This window comes from Mesoplodon densirostris, chromosome 8, assembly GCF_025265405.1.
Source record: "Mesoplodon densirostris isolate mMesDen1 chromosome 8, mMesDen1 primary haplotype, whole genome shotgun sequence".
Lineage (NCBI taxonomy): Eukaryota > Metazoa > Chordata > Mammalia > Artiodactyla > Ziphiidae > Mesoplodon > Mesoplodon densirostris.
Genome location: NC_082668.1, coordinates 96,849,383 through 96,873,775, shown reverse-complemented (window position 1 = coordinate 96,873,775; position 24,393 = coordinate 96,849,383). Strand labels below are relative to the sequence as shown.

At 39.6% G+C, this 24,393-nt stretch overlaps 1 protein-coding gene across 1 annotated transcript in view; it reads left to right on the top strand.

Annotated features, from left to right (window-relative positions):
- The window catches only part of CCDC141 (coiled-coil domain containing 141), a 202,978-nt gene that overhangs the window by 126,572 nt on the left and 52,013 nt on the right, over positions 1–24,393 (top strand). The window contains exons 9-12 of the mRNA XM_060107047.1: positions 12,739–12,880; positions 15,132–15,251; positions 17,757–17,948; positions 23,665–23,844. Coding sequence (XP_059963030.1) covers positions 12,739–12,880; positions 15,132–15,251; positions 17,757–17,948; positions 23,665–23,844 — 634 coding nt within the window. The remainder of the gene's footprint in view (positions 1–12,738; positions 12,881–15,131; positions 15,252–17,756; positions 17,949–23,664; positions 23,845–24,393) is intronic.

The following is a 24,393-nucleotide window of genomic DNA, read 5'->3' as shown; positions in this document are numbered from 1 at the left end:
AAACTGTCCTCCGAGTGACAAGCTTTTTCACAGTTTCCACAGTCTGTTAAAAAATAAGTTGCATGATTTTTTTTCCTATTTCTGATGTTTTACTGCATTATGACATGGCTTAAAAGTATCTATTGAATTTTGGTCAACAGTAATTCTGAACACAGCATTGCTCATCCAGAAGTGAGGCTATATTCTGACCTGAGGGCCTGAAGATGCTAAAGCTTTCTTTCTATGAGTTTCTGAGGAGGGAGGAGGGAAAGAACAAAAGAAGAGACAGAACTTTCCTTCTGTGTACTTTTTATATCCTAGCATCTCCGTGGGATTTCATCCTCCCTTTTAATTCGTAAGCCTTGAGTCTACTCTGTCCCTTTTTTCCTTTCTGGAAAAAATAAAGTTCTAGAATTCCCTTTCATTTATGAGCTTGATGGCTCACCAAGCAAAACCCTAAGTAAAAGATGACATTATTATTAATTAATAATAATTGCATTTTAAAAAATTGAGAGCCCACCACATGCCTGGCACTGTCTCAACAGCTTTAGAAGCATTGTCCCATTAATCCTCACAGCAACTCTACAAGGCATAGAGTATACTATTAATGTTCTTTTCACAAGCAACTGAGACACAGAGAGGTTAAGTAACTTGCAAAAGGTCATGCAGCTAGTTAGTTAGTGGCAGAGCCAGAATTTGAATTCAAGTGCATGGATCCAGATTAATGGTCTAGTGCATCCTAGACCACCTGCTCTTAACCAGTGTGCTAGGGTGGGTTGTTTTTATGAGCACATTCAGGGAGTATATCAGTGTGATATACTTTGGTACATCTTAGAGGTGGGTGGGAATGAGGAGAGAGAAGGACCTTGAGAAGCAGAAAGAGAATGCAGTGAGAACATATGATCAAGAATAGGGCTTGGAAGACAAAATGGAGATGACAGAAAGAGCAGATGATGGAACAGATACTGACTAGGAAGAAATGATGGCAGGGCTTATGTTTTGACAGAGAGACACAAAAAAAATTCTGCAAATGGGTAAGCCCTGTTTTTATCTTCCATATCCACAATCCCCTTGAAACTCGAAGACATTCAATTTGAGGAACAATGAAATAGGTCAAATGTGGTAAAAATTATTTTATTTCTGTTTAAACCCTCATTCTGCTCTATTTTAGACATGTTTACAAGTGTTGATTTGGTAAGTTTGGGTTTAGGGAATTTTCTTTTCAGAAGATAATCTGAGTCCAGACAGATACATTTAACCAGGGCTTATGAAGGTTGCTATGGAACCATGCAAAGTCAAGATCAGAAATAATCCAAGATATTCCAGCAGGAGCTAAAAAGCTGAGGCTATGAAAAGGGCAAATAATTCTCACCTTTGGAAAACTAACAATAGCTGTAGTTACTAAGTTTCCCTACTTGGACTCCATGTCATGCGTCAGGTAATGGTGTGTCCACTCGGCTCTAGGAGGACCAGTGTGCTCATGTCTGGCCCCTATGGGTATGAGAGCTCCTTTCTCCCCTCCCCTGCTACAGGTCCAGTCTTCTAGAATGTATGAGTCTTGGACCAGGCAGAAGATATCCTATGGGGTGCCTGGACTTGTTGTGCCTGGACTCAGTGTACCTGTTTGACATTGATCTGAGTCATGTGATGATGGATTAAGTGGTGAGGTCTCCAGTTGTAATTAGGGAATGGTCTCATGTCAGTTTAGTAAGTAGGTCTCAAAGCACAGATACATACTATTTCTCTGTTCAGGCCACTCTTTACTTGTGGTGCTTTACCTGACCTTAGACAGTTTCCTTTCATGCGTGGGTGGGTCAGGAAGCAGCCAAAGACCCCTCCCCAGATCCGAAGATCTGCCCCTGATATTCTGCCCCAGAAATTCTAGGTGACTTGGCCTCCCCTAAGTCTGATCTCTGTATCTTCAAAACAGTACATCCTTTGGACTCTGTTTTGTTCCACTTCCCTGAGCTTTGGTCTGGAAACTACCTCCCAGGCAGCAGGCTGATGCAATCGTAAGGCTCACCTCATTCATTTCCCTTCTCTCAGGGATCACTGTCCTGTGCTACCTGTCCTTCAATGTCTGGGTTGTTTAAGGCACGAGGGTAAATCCAGTCCCTGCTTCTTGACCAGAAACTGAAGTTCCGTATTTAGTTTTGATGCTTAAGTCTTAAGAGTAGGAAAGCTGGTCACAAGTTATGACTGCTAAACTTTATCCTGTTTGTTCTAATCAGTAATGCTTTATTTTCAATACTTAAATATAAGAGAAGTGCTTTTATTTTACATTACAGTCTATTTTCAGGATTCTAGTGATTCTTTTTGGCCATCCATTTTGTAATGGTCGACATGTTTATTTACTTAGCTAGTCTCATTCTTTTTGCCTTCTTTGCTCTTTCTAGTCTTAAATTTTACATATATATTGTTTTTCAAAGGGACATCTATAGTTCTGTTCGTCAGGTTGCAGACTGATTCTTAATAGAAGAAGTAATAGTTAGGGACCATTTCAAGAAACTTGAATTAATGGTAGGTAACTGGATTAAAAAAAGAAAAATTAGCAGTGTGATTTCTGTCAACATCCTAGATACATGAGCGCTCATAGTAGTTCCAAGGTGTTTGGTTGCCCTGAGATTTCACAATATTTTACAAATCAATACTATTTCCGTTTTGCAGGAGGAACTGAAGGTAAAGTGCAATTGCTACTTGGCAAAGGACATTTTTGATTCAGAGGGTAGACATAGAATAGAAATCCATTAGAAGCTGAATTGAAATGCATTAGAATCTCAGTCGCAAACCAGAGCCACACATAGTTACTGACCTCAATCCCATGCATACCATTTGGGACTTGCTTCCCTTCCTCATCTAATGATTTAACTGTTCAACGACCTGGGTCACCACCATAGGAGAGAAGCAGAAGGAGATTTCAAGTCGCAGCCACAGCTGGAGTGAAGGTGGAGTTTAGAATAATGACAATGGAAATAAACATAAATTCCACAGACAAAAGTACATGTTACTGAACATCACAATGGCTTCCTAGACTTCTGAATGCCAGCCACAGTACTAGGACACAAAACACTAAAATTCCTACTATCAGACATTTGAAAACTGGTGTGGATAAGAAGCTTAGGACTTAGTATCAAAGGAGTTTTATTTCATGCATTCTGAGAGCCAAAATAATGCCATGACTTTTAACTTCTCTGAACCTCAGTTTCCTCATTGGTAAAATGGAAATATGCAATTTATAGAGGATGTTTTAATCAAATGCGCTAACACCACTCTGGCATATAGAAAGCCCCCGATAAATAATTGGTTCACTTATTTATTTACCTTCTATACAAAGAGTTTTAAAAGCAAAATATTAAGAGTTACATGGTTGCTTCATATGACTACGGCAGAGTCAGCTGTACCAAATCATATTCCTTTTCACTAACTGGGGAAGGTTATATTAGAAATAGAGCAGATAAACATTTATCTTGAGGTAATAAAGGTAAAATTTAGTATTGGGGCAGATAGGAATTTCAGAGACCCTTAGATCTAATTTTTTTCCAGTTAGTTAATAAAATAGGACTTCAGAAGTTCACATTTATCTAAGATGAAGCTTCACAGTAAATCTGAGAACTTTGTCATTATTTTAGGAACAGATCCACACTGTTTTTCTAACCTGGAATCAAATACCTTTGAAATTGGAGCAGCCTCACAGAATAAATGACGGTTATTTACATGTTTCCTTGCTCTTCTATTTCCTCCCTAATGCTCAGGTGATAATTCTGAGTCATTGTTAAATTGTTTATTATCTTTTCAGAGTGTGATATCTGTGACATAACCTAAGTATACTTTAACATCAAAGGCATTTTAACGCATTCGTTTGCATTTAGTTATGATGCGAGTTACCTGTCATGGGATCTGATAATGGTCAAACCAGGCTTACAGAGAGGTTGAAAGCTCTGGATTCCGGCCCCCTCACCTCCTCTTAGGCCTTACTTGGCATCATCTCTGAGCACTGAGTGTAAAGGTAGCCCAAAGGTACCCTGCTGCCAAAAAGAATACTGCATTTATTAAGCCACAGGAAGCTGTGGTGATTGGAAGTGCTGGGTCGGAGACCTTGTGTGAGGGTGAAGTTTTCCATAATTGGACAAAAACTAGGAACCTCCTTTTTTGTGTTTCTCAGTGAGCTACCAATTCAGAACTCAAAAACAAGGAAACCATAAACAATAGACAACCTATGAACTGGGAAAAAATGTTTGCAAATAATGAGACCAACAAGAGCTTAATTTCCAAAATATACAAACAGCTCATACAGCTCAATAACGAAAAAACAAACAACCCAATCGAAAAATGGGCAGAAGACCTAGATAGACATTTCTCCAAAGAAGACATACAGATGGCCAACAGGCACATGAAAAGATGTTCAACATCGCTAATTATTAGAGAAATGCAAATCAAAACTCCAATTAGGTACCACCTCACACCATTCAGAATGGCCATCATTTAAAAAGTCTACAAATAACAAATGCTGGAGAGGATGTGGAGAAAAGGGAACCCTCCTATACTGTTGGTGGGAATGTAAATTGGTGCAGCCACTATGGAGAACAGTATGGAGGTTCCTTAAAAAACTAAAAAAAAAGCTACCATATGATCCAGCAATCTCACTCCTGGGCATATATCCAGACAAAACTATAATTCAAAAAGATACAAAACTCAAAAACATAGAAACACCCACTAAGACCAGGCTACCTTATAAAGTATTCATTTGGCTTTTCCTGTTGCTTAAATTAATTTAAGATTTACAGGTAAACTTGCTTCAACATTGACTCAATTTCTGTTCCTGCATAAAAGACCGTTCCAGTTTTTATTCTACCTTGTTGTGGTGAACTTAAGCTTATAACCCTCATCCTGACTGAATACTTTGCTTTCATATAACCTTAAGTATTGCCCTTTTGCTCTAACACTTATTGTTATTAATTTACTGTTGATTTTTCATATTTTCATATTTTACAGAGAAATAGAAATAGGGGTAAGTTGGGATTTTGCATTCTTTTTACACGATTTTCATTTATGTTGACTACCACTACTTACCCTGTTTGATATTGTGAATGATAATGAACTTTAGACAGAGCATGGTTCATTCAGTCATTCATTTGCTCATTCCCAAAATATTATTGAGTGTCTTTGTAGATCAGGTACTCCCAAGCATCTAATGTGATAGGCGAAGTACCTGCCCTCATGCTGTTTATATTCTGGTGGGAAGAAACAGTCAACCAACAAATAAATCAACAGATGAGATGCTCTTACACAGCAATGAGAACTATGAAAAAAATAAAAAGTGAAATGGACTAGAGAGTGACCATGGGGAGGGGACCATTTTAGACATTGTAGTTGGGAAAAGATTAAGGAGAGGAGCCACCATGCAAATGGCTGGAAGATGAGTGGACCTGGCCGAACAACAGCAAAGGTGTAGCAGAAAGAAGTACAGTGTGGCTGGAGGAGAGCGTGACAAGGGGAAAAGGCATAAGACAAGATAAAATAGTTAGGTGGGAGTTAGACTATGTCCAAGTGCTCGTTGGCAATAAAGGCAACGCTTGTGTGCTTTATCTACATTAACAAATTTTATCCTCAAGACACCCTGTTATACAGATACTTCTATTACCATTGTCCCTGTTTTGCAGGTGTAGAAGCTGGGGCTCAGAGAGGTTCAAATAACTTACCTACTACCTGTCACACAGTGGTAAGGGGTAGAGTGATTGCAGGTCTGAACTGCTCTGTTAGGTTGCTAGCTCTGTCTCCTGTCTTTCAACTTCAGTCATTAGCAAGGAGGCTGACCACTTAGTGAATGTGGATTTTTTTTTCATTCTAACGCACTTAAAATGTGTTGCATCTATCTTCTAATTTCAACTCAAATCTCACCTTCCCTGCAAAGTTTTTCTTTCTTTCTGTTTATTTAAAACATTATTGAGCATCCATATGACATACCAGCACTGGGCTTCAAGGATAGTCAAAGATACATAAACCTGGCCCTGAGTCTTCAGCACCTTATTAATGGCCAGTAAGGGAATGACATGTCAGGGGAGTGTGATCTAGGTCTGAGGAAGCCCTGGGGACAGTGGGTGTTAGGGCCACCTCTTCAGAGAAGAGAGACACAATCCCAAGCTCCTGTGACCAGGATGGGTCACGTGAAGGAGTGAGACTTGAGAAGACCATTGTTGAATTTGATAATCTAAGATGGGTGAAGGGTCTACATCTTCCAGCCAGGATGAACCTAATCAATACCTACCACACAATAGTTTTTTAATTCCTTTGTATTTGTCGGCTCTATCTCACTTTTTACTCTGTGGTGTTCTGACTCATTTCTTAGTTGTTTGACTTGTGACAGCATCATCTCCCCATCCAGACCATGACGTCAGCTTGAGGTCAGCCCTCAAGGTCAACCATGTAGGAAACCTCTTTTATGCTCCTTATCTCAGTATTTACACACTAGGTGACTTGATTTGAAATGTTAGGGGGCTGGTGTGGCATAAAGGAAAGTTTATATCATAGCAAAAATATTTTAAAAGATCTTAGGTGGAAAACAAACAAACATAATCCCCGCCCTCCAACAACATAAAACAAAACAAAGAAACAAAATCAGAAATCCCTTTGTATCAGAGTCATCTATTGTCACATTTTGTAGGAATTCTACCAAGCACTTAAGTACTTAAAATAACTTTTCTTTAAAAAGTTTGATGATATATTTAGATGGTAAATATCAGATACTGAAATTTAGGAAATTGCAAAGTTGAGTTATGACAGTGTTAACTCAGCCACTTTCCAAATATTTTCATGTCTGTATTAAGTTGTTCTCTTTAGGGGTTGAGTAAATGTCATAACTGCGATCTGAATCTGTTACCATTGTTAAGGCTTGTACAATTCTGAAACTCTTAGTATGGAATGCACCCAAAGTTTACCCTTTCTATTAAATGTAGGACTAATTAGATTAGGTTCTTGTAAAATATCTAAGAGTCACTCATTGCAATATGAATTTATTCATTTATGATACTGATGATATGATGTGAAATAGCAAGGATCCCAGAGTAAGAAGGTCTGAAACTGCAGGGTCTACAGAGGAAGCCTGACTAAAGGGTCAGAAATCTGTGCCTTGGACAGCTGAGGGGGAGTACTCTCCAATGAGAGGGCTTAGAGAGGAAAGAACACCAGAAAGAAGAGAGGAAGAGATGTGAGTGGACAAATAATATGAATAAACTGCTCATTACAGTGTTGTTTGTAATAGTGCAAACCTGAAAACCACCTAAATATTTTCAGAAAATAGGAAACTGTTCCAATAGTTTAAGGGCAAGCACAGTATGGAATAATCTAAGCCAATATCAGAAGAGTGTTTTTGAGGAATACTTGAAGACAGAGAGTATCCTCACAATAAAATGTTAAGAGGATAAAGTAGGATCCAAATCACGTATACGGCATCTTACTAACTTTGGAGGGGAAGGGGTGGAAAGGACTGCCAAGAGAAAAACTTTTTGGAAGGAAATACATTAAAATGTATTTTTATATCTTCTAAATTACCTCAAATGAGAATATTTGTCTGGTTAGCTCTTACTGTGCCCCTTTTATGTGAGGATTTATGTCATCAATCAGGGAAAATGTTCAGCAATTTAAATATTGATTTTCTGTTTTTCTCTCTTTTCTCTCCTCCTGTAACTCCCAGTAGAAGAATGTTGGAGGCTCCCAGTCTGTCTTAGATGTCTGAACTATCTTTCATATTTTTCATTCCTTTATCTCTTTGCACTGCGTTCCCAATGAATCCCTCATATTGATTTTTCTCTTTTGTTAATTTTCCCTTTGTTTTCAGCCATTGAATTCTTTTGTTTGTTTTCATAACTATATTGTTTTCATTTCTAGGATTCCTAACTCATTCTTTTTCCTATCCAATTTTGTTCTACTTCTGACTGCTTTTGCTTCAGAGTTTCTTGTTTTTATTATGGGTATTCATTTTTCCTTTATCTTTCTGGTGATGTGAGACATATTTATAAAGTCACTTTCAGATTGCTCTACTTACTTTCATTTCTGGGAGAGTACATTTAGCTCTTGATTGTTGAGTGTCTTTTCTTAGGATTCATTTTCCTCATGTGTTTTGAAATTTTAGATTGTCCTTCTGGATGGGAAGTGTTTGTTCTTCAGCTTTATTGTCCTTGCTTTGTTCTCTACTCTTTTTTCTTTCCTCCTTAGCAGCTTTGCAATGACTGACTTCCACCTGAACTCACAGGGTCTCCTGTCCAGAATCAATCTTCTGCTATTTGATCAGGGTCACCCAAGCTCCCATAGAGCTACTGGGGCTCTCAGAGGTGCAGCCAGAGATCCAGGTTGGGGCACAGTCGGGGTTCCTGACTGCTCTGCTATGTCTGATTCCTTGGCTTCAGCAGCAGTGGGCTATAGTGTTTTTCAAACTCCTTTTACAAGAGGGAGAATCCCATCCCTGTTACTGATTTCAGGGAGAGTCCCAGCTAGGGGACCCTTCATGTAGGACATGTTTTGGTCTCTCTGGCCTCATAGGAATGGAACATGTGGGCATCTCTGCATGGATCTGGACCAGAACCCAGGAACCCTGTAGTTTCAGCCCCCCTTACTACTTGCTGTTTCTTTATTGTCATGTGTATACAAGAGATTCATGTGGGTGTGATATGTTTGGTGGGCAGTGATTCTCAATGTGTATAACTTAAGTCAGAAAAAAATTATTGCAAAAACATTCATATCACTTCCACAGTTCGAATGGCACTTTTTCAAAGTAGCGATGAAAACTAGATAGTGGCGATTGTTTCCTTCAAAATAGAGATGATAAACATGAAGCGTTCCCGTCAAGAGATAAGGAAGATATTTTTTCCCATTTTCAAAGTATAATTTGTCCATAGATAGAAAGAAAAATATGATCAGCTGATTCCCTCTGATGAGATAGAGTGAGCTGCCGTGTGCTTAGCATCTGGTTCAGCTCCTAATCCAGATGGACTCCCAATAGTAATTTATGAAAGGTTTGAAAGCAACTTGCTGCTCTCAGGAAAGAATCATTAGAACACATTAACATTGAGATTTACTCTCTTCCCGCAGCCCTGGTTTGTAACAGATGCAAAGACAGGGCAACCGCTTCCATAGAGCAAATGTAACAGTCTATTTTTGAGCCAGAAGTCAATATGTCTCTGCTCTCTGGGAGGGAAAAAAAAAATCAATCATTTTTCTTTCCCCCTTCCCTCCCCTCTCCTGGCTCAATGAATAGGGGAGAAAATACTGCCATGATGGAGTTTCTAACAAATGTCTAAAGAAACCTTCACAGTCTGTCGCTCCAGAGTATCTGTGATGCTTGAAGAAGTCAAAGTCAATGTCAGGAATAATCTGATGTACCCCATGCTCATACTACAGGCAGGAACCATCTAATCCATTCATAGACAGGCAGCCCAAAGATCAAGCAGTATTTCCAATGCAAGTTACAGGGCCACAGATTGTTAGGCCTAGAAACCTGGTCCACTGGTAGCTCCTCTCCCACCCGCTCAGGCAGCACATGAGCAATGCAGCTTCAGAGTCAGAACAAAATGCCCGGGCACTCCCGTCAACCAAGTTTCTGTTATCCGCCCCCAGTTCTTGTTCCATCATTTATTTAATATTACTGTGAAGTAATAGGACTCATTTCTGGGTGGCTGATAGGATTCTATTAATTTATTTTCAGTTCATTTAAGAATTGTTGGCAGAGTGTGAGGTCATATTTTTCCTTTGATCAAACCATCTGCATTTCAGGCTCTGAGGAAACTGGCAATATGCATGCTCTACATGTTTTAAAATGTTTCGGAATGTTCAGAAGAAATGTCTGGAATCAGTGTTTCTAGTTTCCAACTGAGAATGATAGAATAGGGCTGGTTGTAAGCTGCAGACTAGGTTTTCACCAAGGATGAATGGAGAGGAAGAGGCCCTGGGGTTAGGAGTGTGACAGATATACTCCAACTGGGAATCAGAAAGAAGGGATTAATGCCTGATCAGACAGAGATGAGCTAGCTGAGGACAGAGGAAAATAGGAGCTGGCTAGGGTAAGCAAGATAACTGAGAACTTCTTGTACTAAGGATGGGGCCTAAGCCACAAATAAGAAGGGAATGCACATGGGACAGGCAATTCAGTCTGTCCCTATAAGGCTTGAAACAACGGAGGGAAGTATCAGTCAACCTAACTATGAATCCTAAACCATCAAAGAAAAATTGGGCAGTTTTTGGATAGCCTAAAACTTCTATAACTGGGCAAAGGGCAAAGTCATCTTTGTTTAAAAACAATTAGAAACTGTTACTAGTGACATTTTTAATACAGTAACTATCTGTGCATATGGTCTTGTTCCTTAAATCTGTGTCTTGTCTCCCCTTAAATATTGATCAAAGTGTACTTTATTTAATTTGAAAATATGCATTGATCTACTTCTTACAAGGCTATGTGCTCAGGGCTACAGAGGATAAATGAATGAAAAGAATGTTGTATTTTCCCTTAATTTATAATGCAATAGATATACAGGATAAGGCATAAATCACCACAAAATAAGACTACTCTCCTAGGTCATTGGAAAATTAAAAATGAATGATCCATCCAAAGACAGCGAGAGATCCTGTTTGACTCGTTGTGATTCATCTAAATTAAAATTGTGAGTCGCTAGAGAGCAATATTTTTACGGAAGGAATGCTTGATTTGTTTTTGTTTCCCCGTTTCCATTTTCTGTGCTGGAGGGGCCTTCAAGATGTGAATTTGAATAAGATATCGTGCCCCTCTAGTGGTCACTTTGCAAACTACAGACAGACATTTCATTACCTAGAGAAGCCAGCCAATTTCAAAAGAGCTTGCCAGCCAGGCTAATCCTGTTTCCATCAACACTGAGGTCAAGGGAAAGCGAAATTTTAGAATACTTCCCCCCATCCCCCCATCTTGTGTCATGGACCCAGAAAAGGTACTATGAGGTGGTAAAGAGTGTGGACTCTGGCATCAGATGAATAGGTTCAAATCCCAGCCCTGCCATTTAACAAATATGACCTGGGCAAGTTACTGAGCATTTCTGTACCTCACTTTGCTCATCTGCAAAACAGAGATAACAGTTATAGCCAGATCATCGGGTAGTTATGAGAATTAGAAGATATTACTTAAAATGTTAAAAATGGTTCCTTGTCACAGTAAGTGGATTATTTTTAGAAAATGTTTACCCATTTACTTTGACAAGCTTTATTCTCTGTACCCATTTTCCACAGTGCTTATTCACCTTTTCTTTTTTATTTATCTTTCTCATTCCAAATTTGCATGTTCTACAGAAAAACCATAACATATAGGACAACTGGGCTTTTAAGTGCCTTTTTAGCATGCAAAGTCTAAAATGTAGTTAAAATATGATTACTGTTACCAATATAATATTTTTACAGAATTTGTGGATATAAGTACAAGGATTATTTGCTAAACTCTCCTGATTTCTTGATTATACTCTTCACTGTCTCTGAGTTATTAAAATGTGAAACAAGTTGTTTCAAGTGTAACGTCTGTGGGACCTTAGGCGTCAGGAATAAGATTTCCCCTCCAGTTAAACTTCTCTGGGACTCTGGTGGTCCCACAGGACACACTTGAATCCCATGTGTATTCAACAAGATTCTCAAGTTGCCTGATGACCTCTAAACTCTTTGGCAGCCTCATTGTCATTCCTATGAAGTCATGTTCCCTCTCAGGCAGTTGGGATCCTGCCCTCATTTCATTACTAATTCAATTCATTTTTACAGAGTCATAAATTAATTTTTTGAGGTAAAACTACTGAAATCTCTATCTTGTTCCAAGATCTTTTAAAGCTCTGAGTAATTAAATGTAAGAGTTATCAGCTCATCTTTATGAGTATTGGAAGGAAATGACTGATAGGAAATTAAAGACTTCAACTTCTTATATGCTGGAAGAGGCTCTATCTCAAGGATAGATTGAAAAATTTTAAAGTGCTCACTGGATCAGCAATGTCCTTTCATTGTCTTGCATTGCTAGTAAGCCTATGTTGGAAATGGTTAGGAAACTTGCTAATGTGTCTTGAGACCACAGCAAATGGGGTCCAACTCAAAGTTCATTTGTTGTTTTAAAGACGTTTTCATTTTATGAGCTGTCATGTCACTTATCTTTTTCTCATGAGGCCAGCACAGATACAAAATGACAATGTGAGGCTTGGTTTCTTTTTATGAACAAGTACATCAGATTCCTCATTGTTGGTGATACCTTGGTTTTCACCTAATGATTACAGCCTTGAGCATTCGTAAGTATCCAGAACAAGGACCTTAGTGTTACATAAATATTTTACCCTATTGGGTCATTCAGTGTTTTGTTAATTGGCTGATCTACATTTCTATTCAAAGAGCATATTTAGATAAGTGAAGCTTTTAAATAACACCCCCAGGAAAACTCTTGGCAAACATACTGTGTTTTTTGCCGTAAGCTTCTCAAAATATATTGAAGAAATATTAAGAAGTGAACCTTTAGAAGAGAAGATTAGACCTGGTTACAAAAACCCATAACTCATCTTTTCCCTCGGGACTGACTGACTTAAAAAAAACAACATAATTTGGTTTTGCTCTCTGCTGTACCAGGACTACAGCTTCTTAACTTCTATTATCCTAAAGCCTGAAGCTTAGTAACTTTCATCAAGTCATACTTATCATGAAAGGTTCATTTTCAAATGTTCCCTGTTCCTGGGGCCTCTCTGTGAGGGTAGAGTGAACTAACAGCTGGCTTGTTCCATTCAGCTCTTGGGTGACCGGTGTCCATGAGATGATGGGATGCATCAAGAGGCGAGTTGATCATCTGACTGAACAGTGTTCAGCGCACAGGGAATTTGCTCTTAATAGACAGCAATTAACAGCCTCAGTGGAGGGCTATTTAAGAAAGGTAATTTCATAAAATGTGTCCTCCTTAAGCTACTATTTATTCCTTGGTTTGCATAAGTTTTTTTATTTTTAATTTTTCGTTGAAGTATAGTTGACTTACGATATGTAAATTTCAGGTGTACAGCACAGCGATTCAGTTTTATATATATGTATATATACTCTTTTTCAGATTCTTTTCCATTAAAGGTTTTTACATAATGTGGAGTATAGTTTCCTGTGCTATACAGTAGATCCTTGTTGGTTATCTATTTTATGCATAAGCTACTATTTAGATGCAGCTCCTTACCTGGTGATAATAGATGATGGTATGGGAACTGCAGCATGTGGGCATGGTGGGAGGATAGGGGTGTGTCTCCTTAGGATTCTCTTCGTCCTACATTAGGCTTTATATTCAAACAGAATGAAGTTGTAACTCACTACTGCTCATCAACCATCCCTGTCCCAGGTTGCCAAAACTAGAAGTGTCAACCTGCCTGCCTCCCATCCCAGAACATATTTACACAAAGGCTGTTCTCACTTTGCACAGAACTGTGTTAATTGAACCATGTGTATATTGTGATTGTGTCCTCCTTGATTTACATGGTTCTGTGCATGGTTCCAATATGCACATTTTGGTTAACATGGCACCACACAACACAAGAACAGCAGATAGATACCAAAAATGATGAGTTTTAGGGGTTCCAGGAATAAATTGCCATTATCATAATTTATTGAACCAAAACAGTGCAAAGGACATGGCCACTCTGAATAAAACCATATGTGTGAAAATCCTTTCTACAAAGTGAATATAGTGGTTTGAAGAATTTTATTTCCCATTTTCAAAGAGGAATAAAACCAGACAGCTACTATTTGACTAAATAAAAAATTACTTGTCTGGGGGCTTCCCTGGTGGCACAGTGGTTAAGAATCCACCTGCCAATGCAGAGGACACGGGTTCAAGCCCTGGTCTGGGAAGATCCCACATGCCTCGGAGCAACTAAGCCCGTGAGCCACAACTACTGAAGCCCGTGAGCCTAGAGCCCATGCTCCACAAGAGAAGCCACAACAATGAGAAGCCCGTGCACCGCAATGAAGAGTAGCCCCCACTCGCTGCAACTAGAGAAAGTCCGCACGCAGCAACGAAGACCCCAGGCAGCCAAAAATAAATAATAAATAAAATAAATAAATTTAAAAGAAAATTACTTGTCTGTAGATGGGGTTATAGCAAAAACTAGTAATATCTCAATTACATTAATGCTAATGAACCATGTTGTAAAGTCTGGGTCTCAAATTTTCAATGATGCTTTTTCATTTGCTACAGTGGACTTATATACCTGACTTACACAAGTAGAATTAATAGACTTCACAGGAGAGGTCATTAAATAACCAAGTCTCTATATAAATTGCCTCCTCGCCTGTTATTGATCCAGAGATGGGAATTTGAACCTTGTTCTGATGCTTGGGTCCAGGGAGATTACAAACATGGCGGCAGCTGTAGTGCTGCATTCCCTGGAGCTTGAGATTCAAGCGAATTTGGTGGTGGTGGAAAACACAGTGGAAACTCAAACAGCTGTTGTTGCTTGTGTGGCTACTGCCAAGTCAGAGCCAATTTGACTTTGGGAACTCTAGTCAGAGCAAGGCAGTAACTTGAATAGAACCCTTTAAAGCTCACTGTATTCACTAATTCATGTGTATTGAAGATCAAATCATAGTCCCCCATGTTCATCAATTAAATGCCTAAACGTGTTTCTGTGTTTTGTTATCACATGTACAGCATGTGGTGCTGCCCCGGGGCCCCTCAGCCCTAAATATAGTAATCCATAAAGTGATCTAATACCTCTGCTGGACCTCTGCTTCAAAATATACCTGTAAATTGGGCCCCTTTCAGTGTACAGTGTATGATCATGACTTAATGCACCAGAAAAATTCACCTCTATTGATGTGTTGACAAGTGAATTATCCTTTCTAGGTAATATAGATAATAAATTCTTAGAGAATGTGGATTATTGCCTACATCTCATCGCTGTTAATAAAAGAAATATCTGTAAATATATATCCTCTATTGGTGAGTCAGTAGTATTACATCATATGAAGAGCAGCATTATGAATTTAAGTAGGAAATTCTGAAATATTAAACTATTTTGATATTAAAATTTATATACATTTAAAGTATAATGGGAATGTAGAGAGTAATATTTATCTCCTCTACACATATGCATACATATATGCCAATATATATTATTAAGGGTGCAATATATTCTTTATTCCTAAAGGTGGAAAAGTCCATTCAGAAAATCAGCCCAGTAATTTCTAATGCAATGGATGTTGGTTCCAGCCTTTCTGAATCAGAGAAGATTTTGAGTACATATCTGGAACTAGCTAAACAAGCTAAGGTAAATAAAATGAGAGTTATTATTATGGTTATGGTTTTGTAAATAGGATTTTTCTTTATTTTCAGTAGCTATAAAACTTAATCCTAGCTCCCTTGAGGGCTGCAATTCTAAATTAGTCTTCTGACAGATAATGACTTAAAAACGCCTACCATTATGTGTATCTAAATTATTCATATTTACAGGTACATTTATTAGGACGTTTGAGCTCACAGAAGCTCAGCATTATAGCCTGGTGCTAAACACTCATTTGGCCCTCTTTCCTAGCCTAGGAGATGTTAGCTACTTGAGGCAGGGAGAGCGCCTCTTTAAGGCTGTTTGTGATTTTCTGCTAGAGTAAGTTGCAAGAGAAAATTACCAAGAGCAACATGCATCAGTGCTAGATTCCAGGAGGCAAAACAATCACAATCTTGTTTGCACACCCAATGTTTAGAGACAGAAACTGCCCCCTCCTCTGCCTGGCACCTTCTCTAGCACCCTCTCACCCCTTTCACATGGGATTTAGGTTCAGATATTCCTGCTAGCAGCTCCAAACCTTCATAAAGTCCCTGCCTGCCCCAGCAGGTGGTTAGAAAGGTGAGGCAAGTGCCCAGGTCTCTAGGAAATGGCCTCGCTATTCCATCATTTCTTTTTTTTAAATTTAATTTTTATTTTATATTGGGCTACAGTTGATTTACAGTGTTGTGTTAGTTTCAGTTATACAGCAAAGTGATTCAGTTATACATATACATATATCCATTCTTTCTCAGATTCTTTTTCCATATAGGTATTACAGAATATTGAGTAGAATTCCCTGTGCTATACAGTAGGTCCTTGTTGATTATCTATTTTATATATAGTACTGCATATATGTTCATCCAAAACTCCTAATTTATTCAAGAGTCTCCTTCACAGACAGCACTGATGCCTGAAACTCACAGATGAACCAATTATTAATGGGCCGTTTTTAATTACTTTTTTAAAATGTCTAAAATGAAATGCATGCCTGAACTCAAGTTCATTTTTTTTAAAAGAGAAAGCCTCATTTTATTTAGAGAAGTACTTTTTTCTTTTTTTATAAATTTATTTATTTATTTATTTTTGGCTGCATTGGGTCTTCGTTGTTGTGCACGGGCTTTCTCTAGTTGCAGTGGGCGGAGGCTACTCTTCGTTGCAGTGCACGGGCCTCTCATTGCAGTGGCTTCTCTTGTTGCAGGGCACGGGCTCTAGAGCGCAGGCTCAGTAGTTGTGGTACCCGGGCTTAGTTGCTCCACGGCATGTGGGATCTTCCCGGACCAGGGATCAAACCCGTGTCCCCTGCATTGGCAGGCAGATTCTTAACCACTGTGCCACCAGGGAAGTCCCTTCATTTTTTTATTTAAAAAATTTTAGAGGGAAGGAGGAAATTTCAAGGGGAGAAACTCCTCTACTTCCTCCTTCCAGAGTGCTCTCTGGGAGCAGTTCCTGTAAATTAAAATTACCTCCATTCAGTGGAGTACCTGGGAAGCATATTAAATACAAGTAGGAGAGCAATCCCTCCTTGCTCTAAATGAGAGTGGAGCTTCTGTCTTTCATGTTTGCTTGAATCCTAGCTTGGTCTCACATGAAATTTTACACAGCTCGGCGGCAGTTGTGTAAATAGTGCCTACAATACCTACTCGTCCATTGAATCAGTGGTTAGATTTCACATGCCAAAAATTGCACTCAAAAGAAGACATAGGGGTTTCCCTGGTGGCACAGTGGTTGGGAGTCCTCCTGCCTGTGCGGGGGGCGCGGGTTCGTGCCCCGGTCCAGGGGGATCCCGCGTGCCGTGGAGCAGCTGGGCCCGTGAGCCATGGCCGCTGGGCCTGCGCGTCCAGACCCTGTGCTCCACAGCGGGAGAGGCCACAACAGTGAGAGGCCCATGTACCGCAAAAAAAAAAAAAAAAGAAGAAGAAGAAGACATAGGAGAGCAACCCTAGCAAGTCAAATTCACTGACTCTTTAGGTTATTCACACCTCATCTGTACCATTTTCCCTACACTTATTTAAAAACTGTTGTAGATGGAGACTTTAAGAAGACTGCATACTTGATATGGCATTTTTTTGTAAATTAAAAAATGAGTAAACAATTTCTATAAACTTGTCATCTCTTATATAACAAAATTAGTTTAAGAATTTTCTAGAGCTACTGGTAAATTTCATAAAGCAATCATCATGCATAATTATTTTATTTAAATTATTTTAAACATTTCTGCCAATGTGTTTTACAACCTTTCTTACTAAACAAACTTCCTTCTATTTGTGACACAGAAAATAGAATGTTCTAAATAAGACGTATAGGTGATAGACTGAAAGAATAATTTGAGGTGGTTTTCATTTTAAGGTGCCTTTTTTTTTCGAATTTTAAAATATGTGCCTTTTTCATTGAGGAGAGTTTTGGTACAAGTTCAATTAATAATTGTAATAGATGGCTGTACAGAAGGTATTGGAATGTGAGTGTTCATGATTCCCCTGTCAGCTTCTGACCTCCTGTGCCTTGTTTTCATAGGAGACATCACATGAATCAGAAGCAGCTGCAAAACTCTTGACAGAGAAAAATGATTTTGAACCTGATGAAGTGGCATCGCTTTCTTCTAAAGCTAAGTGGCTAGAGGAAGAATTAAACATACTTGGCCAAAGCCTCAGCTCCAGGTCACAAGTCCTGCAAACTTATGTGGCATTTCTAAAGTCATCAGAGGAGGTACGGTACCTATGGGCTGACCTCTTTGGCAGCATGGCCTCTGCCCATCTTCCTGCTTTCTAAGGGGATAGAACCCTCATGGGTCGTTCCAGATCCACCCCAGTGCATGTACTGACTTATAGCTCCTTTATTCTCCAAGGCACCATACACAGGCTCAAAGAGTAAGTTATTTTACTAAAAACATAATACAAGTGTGTATGTGTTGATATAGACAAATAAACAAAATGGCTGTGTTGAAACCCTTTTTACTATGGCCTACAAATATTTACAATATCCTAAACATAAAACAAAATTATTTAAAAATAAGTCATTTTCTATTTAAAAATAAGTCATGAATCTCTTTGAATACCTAAGCAATTTGTGTGATTTATTTAAAATCCACACAATTGGAAATTATAGGCTGTTGGGTCCCGTCTCAGATCTGTCTTGTTTGATGCTTTTTAATAATTTTCCTCTGAGAGCTTTTTCTGAGGCATTGTTTTGACTGGTTTGTACTAAATAATCTGTAAAATTCTGTCTGGTAGACTAGAATTCCATCTCTCAAAGGTCCCAGGTTCTTGAAGGTGACATCAGTCATAGCAAAGTGCTGGAGTCCCACCTCATTTAACTCTGGTCCCAATGCGCGTGGCGCGCGCGTGGTTCACTCTCCTTTCAGGGAGGGGCTGCTGGTCGAGTGGGAGGTAGAGCCATCAAGGCTCACTCAGGGGTAAAGCCAACCCAGGTTAGGTGGCATCCTCCCGCCACCCTCCCAGTACTCTCACCCTTACCTCGCACGACCGCATCCTGCCTGCCCACATTCCTCTGCCAGCTCTCATTCTCTAAGAGTCTGAGTTCTCACCACTCTGGAGGAAGGCCGCGCACAGGCCCTGGAAATCTCAGGGAACCACTGCCTCCTTTTCCACATCTTTCTTTATTCTGGATTTTTAAAAAAATTTTTTCTTATCCTGGAACTCTCAGGGTTAGGCAGAGGTATTACAGCTGACAGGTTGTTCTGTCAATGAACACCTTTTTTAAAAAATAAAGAATCTTTTTTCTTTATTTGGTTTATTTATTTGTGGCTGTGTTGGGTCTTCGTTGCTGCCCACGGGCTTTCTCTAGTTGCGGCGAGCGGGGGCTACACTTCATTGCGGTGTGCGGACTTCTCATTGTGGTGGCTTCTCTTGTTGCAGAGCACGGGCTCTAGGTATGTGGGCTTCAGTAGTTGTGGCACGCAGGCTCAGTAGTTGTGGTGCACAGGCTTAGTTGCTCTGTGGCATGTGGGATCTTCCCAGACCAGGGCTCGAACCTGTGTCCCCTGCCTTGGCAGGCAGATGCTTAACCACTGCGCCACCAGGGAAGTCCCTCGATGAACATTTTTATCTCAACTTGGAATGGTGGAGAGGGTACAAAGTAGTGCTTGGTTTTCTGCATCTCCATTGCCAAAAATGTACCTTCTTAGCTTCTAGCTCAGTGCCTACTTCCATGGCCCCTTCTGGCCTCTGGGACCAGGAGTTTTGGGACTAGGGCTGGAACCTTAGCTTTGCAAACAGAACTTTCCCAGAAGGACCTCACGTCCTTTCATCTTCCCAGCTTTCACTTAATCTGTTTTCTTACCTGGCAGAGCCTCGTGTCCTCACCTTGGCAGTGCTCTCAGTCTGTCAATCTCCTACCCCTTCAGGCTTTCTCTCTTTTCTCACCAGCTTGTGCTTATTCAATTCCATTCCATTCCCCATGCCCTTAACGCCCTGCCTTCTACCCTGACTTGCCAACTCCCAATACTAGATCACTCCAACACTCTGTTTACTCAGCTTCTCTTTCCAAGCTTCCAGACGCTCCTGTGGAAAATCATACAATTGTGCTGACTGGTGCTCTTACAAATTTATGGGTCTTTGGCTCAGCTGAGCCCCCCATATGCTCTCTAGTTGGTGCCCATTCAGTAGTGAGTCGCAAACTTCTTACTACAGTTTCCATTCCTAAACGTCAGCTTACGCCCTTACCTTGTATGTGACTGAAAAAATGAGTCCATTGAGCTTAACTGCCTTGACTTCCTTCAGCTTACAAACCCACTGACATATTCATCCTTCCTCCACTGTCACCAATAAAGTGGAGCTTCTGCATGTGTGCTGCACTAATCAGCCATCAGTCCCTCCCTGTCTGCTCCTACATCCTTCAGAATCTAGCTTCAGCATCCATCCTCTAATTTTAAACATTTGCTTTTTCCATTGCTTTCTTCTCTTTGGTCTACGGTTCTGCCCAGATAGTCTTGCCCTCACTAAGGCTACCACTCTGTAATTTTCCTTCCATTCACAACTGGACTCTTGGGATGGGAAGGTGACACTTCTTTCCTCTTCTTGCTGATCCTCCCTAATCCTCATCCCACTGCCATTTGGTTTATCCCCTTTTCAATCCTGCCCTTTGCACCTCTTCACTCCATTCTTATGAGTTTATACTTACAACTTACCAGTTGACAGGTGAAACGGTCAATCTTTATCCCACTTGATCCCTCTGCCATATTTATTTAACCCAGTTACTCACATTCACCTCCTTTGACTTTAAAGAAAACCAGATTTATTGGGTATAATTTGCATAGCATAAAATTCGCCTATTTTAGGATGTAATGATTTTTGGTATATTTATAGAGTTGTGTAACCATCACTGCACTCCAGTTTTGGTATATTTCCATCACCCCAAAAAGAGGCCTGGGGAATACTTTTCATCACTCCTGGTTTCCACTGCCCCTCCCCCCTGCCCCCAGCCTCAGGCAAGCACTAATCTGCTTTCTGTCCCTATAGATTTGCCTTATTTGGATATTTCACATAAGTGAAATTATCCTGTCTACTTCTTTATCTGTTCTTTTACCTGATTCAGTTCTCTGTTCCTGAAGTGTGGTGGGTTACGGAGTTCTTGCCTGTGCTCCCTCTTTTGTACATTCTATACACGTTCCCTACAAAAATCACCCGCCTTCCCACAAACACACCTATAGTTTCAATTTACCAGTAACTCAAAACTGGCTCCTCAACCCCAGCTCTTCTGAGCTCCAGGCCAATGCTTTCAACTTCCAACCATACTAATTACCTATGTATTCTGTAGCTTCCTGAAGCTCAACAAAACACAACTGGTTATCTTTTCCTCAAACGTGTTTCCTTCTGTATTTTGGCATTGGATTAATGACCCCACTGTCTTTCAGAAGTCCTATGTAGAAGCTCAAAGTCTGTTCTGATCCCTTTCTTAATGAGCAGTTCTTTTTGTACTAGGCCCTGAACTTTTCATTCCTGATCTCATTTCATCCTTATAATATCCCTATGTTTATTTACCATTATCCCTACTTTGCAAATGAGGGAAACTGAGGCTCTGAGAAGTTAGGTATGTAAGACCAAACAGGTAGTAAACATCAGAGCTGCAGTTTAATTCCCAATCTCCTCCCTTTTGTTTTTTCAAACATCAAAGGCCATGCTATCCCATGTCTGTCTTTAGAGACAACCTAAGAGATTTCTGAATTCCTCTTCTTCATTTGTACCATCACCTTCTCAGTTCAGGTCCTCATCATCCCTTGCCCAGCTTAAAGAAATTGTATCTGCCTGTTCTCTCTGCCTCCTATAATTCTCCCCTTTATGCCTTTCAGAAAATGGTCATTCTAAAGCAAATCTGATCATGTCACTTCCTGAAATTCAGGTTATATGACAAATGTAATTTATGAAGCAAGTTATAACTTTTACCCCAAAATGGGTAATGTATTAAAGTTGATCATTAATTCACTTAAAAAATAAACTAGTCCAGATTCAAGGGAATTCCTATAATGACATCATGCTCACTTACATTCAAGGAGGCTTTTTTGAGCAGTTGGAAAAGGAGGATGAATTAAAGTTTATGTTTTAAGAATTTCACACAACCGACAGCCCATGATATTGACACCCCCGCCTGTAGCATACTATCCCATTGAAGTCCTGATGGCTGTCATGCTGATTCCGAGTCACTGTGATAGCTGTCAGTTGTTTCAAACTAACGAGAGTGTGTCACAATTTGTTCAGTATAGTAGCAAACAAGTTGAAACCTACTGACGACTTTATGCCAAAAACAATGATCACTCTCACTTCTTTCTTACCACTCCGTTTGTGCTGTCTGGACGTCACCCACACCAAGATCATTTATCGTGCTCTGAACCAGCCAGTGTTTCACACTTGTGCCTTCTCACGCGTTATTCCTTCCATCTGGGGCCCCCTTCTCCTGTTCCCTCTCACCCTGGACAATTCTGAAAGACACAGATCAAATGTCGCTTCCTTTGGGAAATTCTTGCCCGTTCACTTTATGTAGAGCTGGTGGTCCCTCCTCAGTATGCCCAGTACACTGTGGGCATACTTGCTTTTGTGTTGTAATAATCTGTTTATGGTTCTCTTTCTCCCAGAATTATCTTTGGGAACCCAAGGAAATAACTGCTTAATTCTTACTACGGAATCTTAGGAGACTCCATGGAGGAGGTAGTATTTTAACTGTCTCATGAAGGATTAAGTAGGAGCAGAAAACAGGAAAGATTATCCTGGGCTGAGGAAACAAGCATCAGGAAAACAGAGTCATGAATAAATGGACTATGGAAAAAGAGGAGACAACTTCTGTTTCTAAGTGCCCTTTGCAGCGCTCATTAAATTAAGAATGATATTGAAATCTTGAAAATATAGTGACTAGCCATTACCTGAAATTTCTTATCCCGTTTATATTGCTTTCAGTAGTTATGAGCTCTTTTTGTGTGTGTGTGTGGTACGCGGGCCTCTCACTGTTGTGGCCTCTCCCGTTGCGGAGCACAGGCTCCGGATGCACAGGCTCAGCAGCCATGGCTCACGGGCCCAGCCGCTCCACGGCATGTGGGATCTTCCCAGACCGGGGCACGAACCCGTGTCCCTTGCATCGGCAGGCGGACTCTCAACCACTGCGCCACCAGGGAAGCCCAGTTATGAGCTCTTTGAGTCCTATCCTATTGGCCATTAAGGATTATTCAAAATGCATAAAAACTTGTGTCAAAAATTTTCTACCGTTTCTACAATATCCAGTTAAATGATCTAGTTCTGCAGGCACATCTGATTTTATATAAGCTCTGTCCAGAGAGAATGCTTTAAAATAATCTAGTATTGCTTACCTTGGTTAACAAATGAGAAAATATAATTCTAGGGAGGTGAAGTAATGAACCTCTGTAAGATTTGCTCATGGAGGCAGTTTAATATTAATACATGTACAGAAAATTCATAATTATTTGTACTCTTTTGTTCTGGTTTATCACTGATGAGAAGCAAATTGTGATTTACTAATTATGAATAACTTTCCACTGACTTACATTTCTTTCTGATTTGTATTCCTTGATTGTATATGTTTATCTTTCTCCTGAATTATAAAACTCAGCTTTAAATGGAACCACATTGGTCTTTGACATAAGCTGTCTCCAATTGCAAAACATACACATATATAATACATAAATATGATTTTGGCTACAGTAAATAGGGCTTCTGGATAATAAACTTGTCAGGTCAAGTTACTACCCAGTGGCAGTCAGTCTGATCTGTCACCAACCTGAATAGATTTTCATGTCTTTTCAGTAAGTTGACAATATTTAATAATTATTTAAAGAATTCTGAAATGTACGTTCCAATTAAGTTTTATATAGGCTTTTATTGGAATCTAGTATTTTTCTCTTTAAAAATGTTTTTAAGTGTTCTTAACTTTCATTTATATTCTTTTTTTTTTTTTTAAGGTAGAGGAGCAATGTCAGGGCCTAAAGGAGTTTTACCAAACTGATACCCTGCGAAAGGAAGAGGGTGATGCTGAAGCTGAGTGTCACTCTGACTCAGTGGAGAAGCAGTGGCAGCTGTTTTTAAAGAGGAGCTTTTTAACTCAAGACCTCGGGCTCAAGTTCCTTAATTTAATAAATATGGTGAGAATAACATTAAATGAGTCACACCTTCTTCAAGGATCACTTTTCAAAGTCAGAATCATAAATTTAAAAGTTCAGTTGTCTGTTATTCAGCCGTGCTGGTTTAGGAAGTTCTTTTTAGCTCCATTCAACCTAGAATAGTCCTGAAGCCCAGCATTTATGTGCTTCTTTGCTCCTAGACCTCTTGTGAGTTTATCACATGAAGGCTATTTTATCTATTAACAAGAAAGAGTGACTATAATCCAAATGTAACATTATTATTATTACATAGAGTCCTCAGAAGATCACCCAGAAGTTCTAAGTTACGTTGAAAGCATGCAACAAGATCCTTACAAGATTTCCAGAGGCAAAAGATAACATCTAGGATGAATCTTCATTTCGAAGAATTTCTTACAATACCAGATCTTTTCATAGCAAAGCTCCATTATATTTAGAAATGTACCCTAAACTTTAGTTGTTAAGTCATATCTGTAAAGTATCCTAGAATCGTTATATCAACCTCAGGCCCATATAACGTTCTCCACAGAATTCTTGAAAGATGGTTAATCC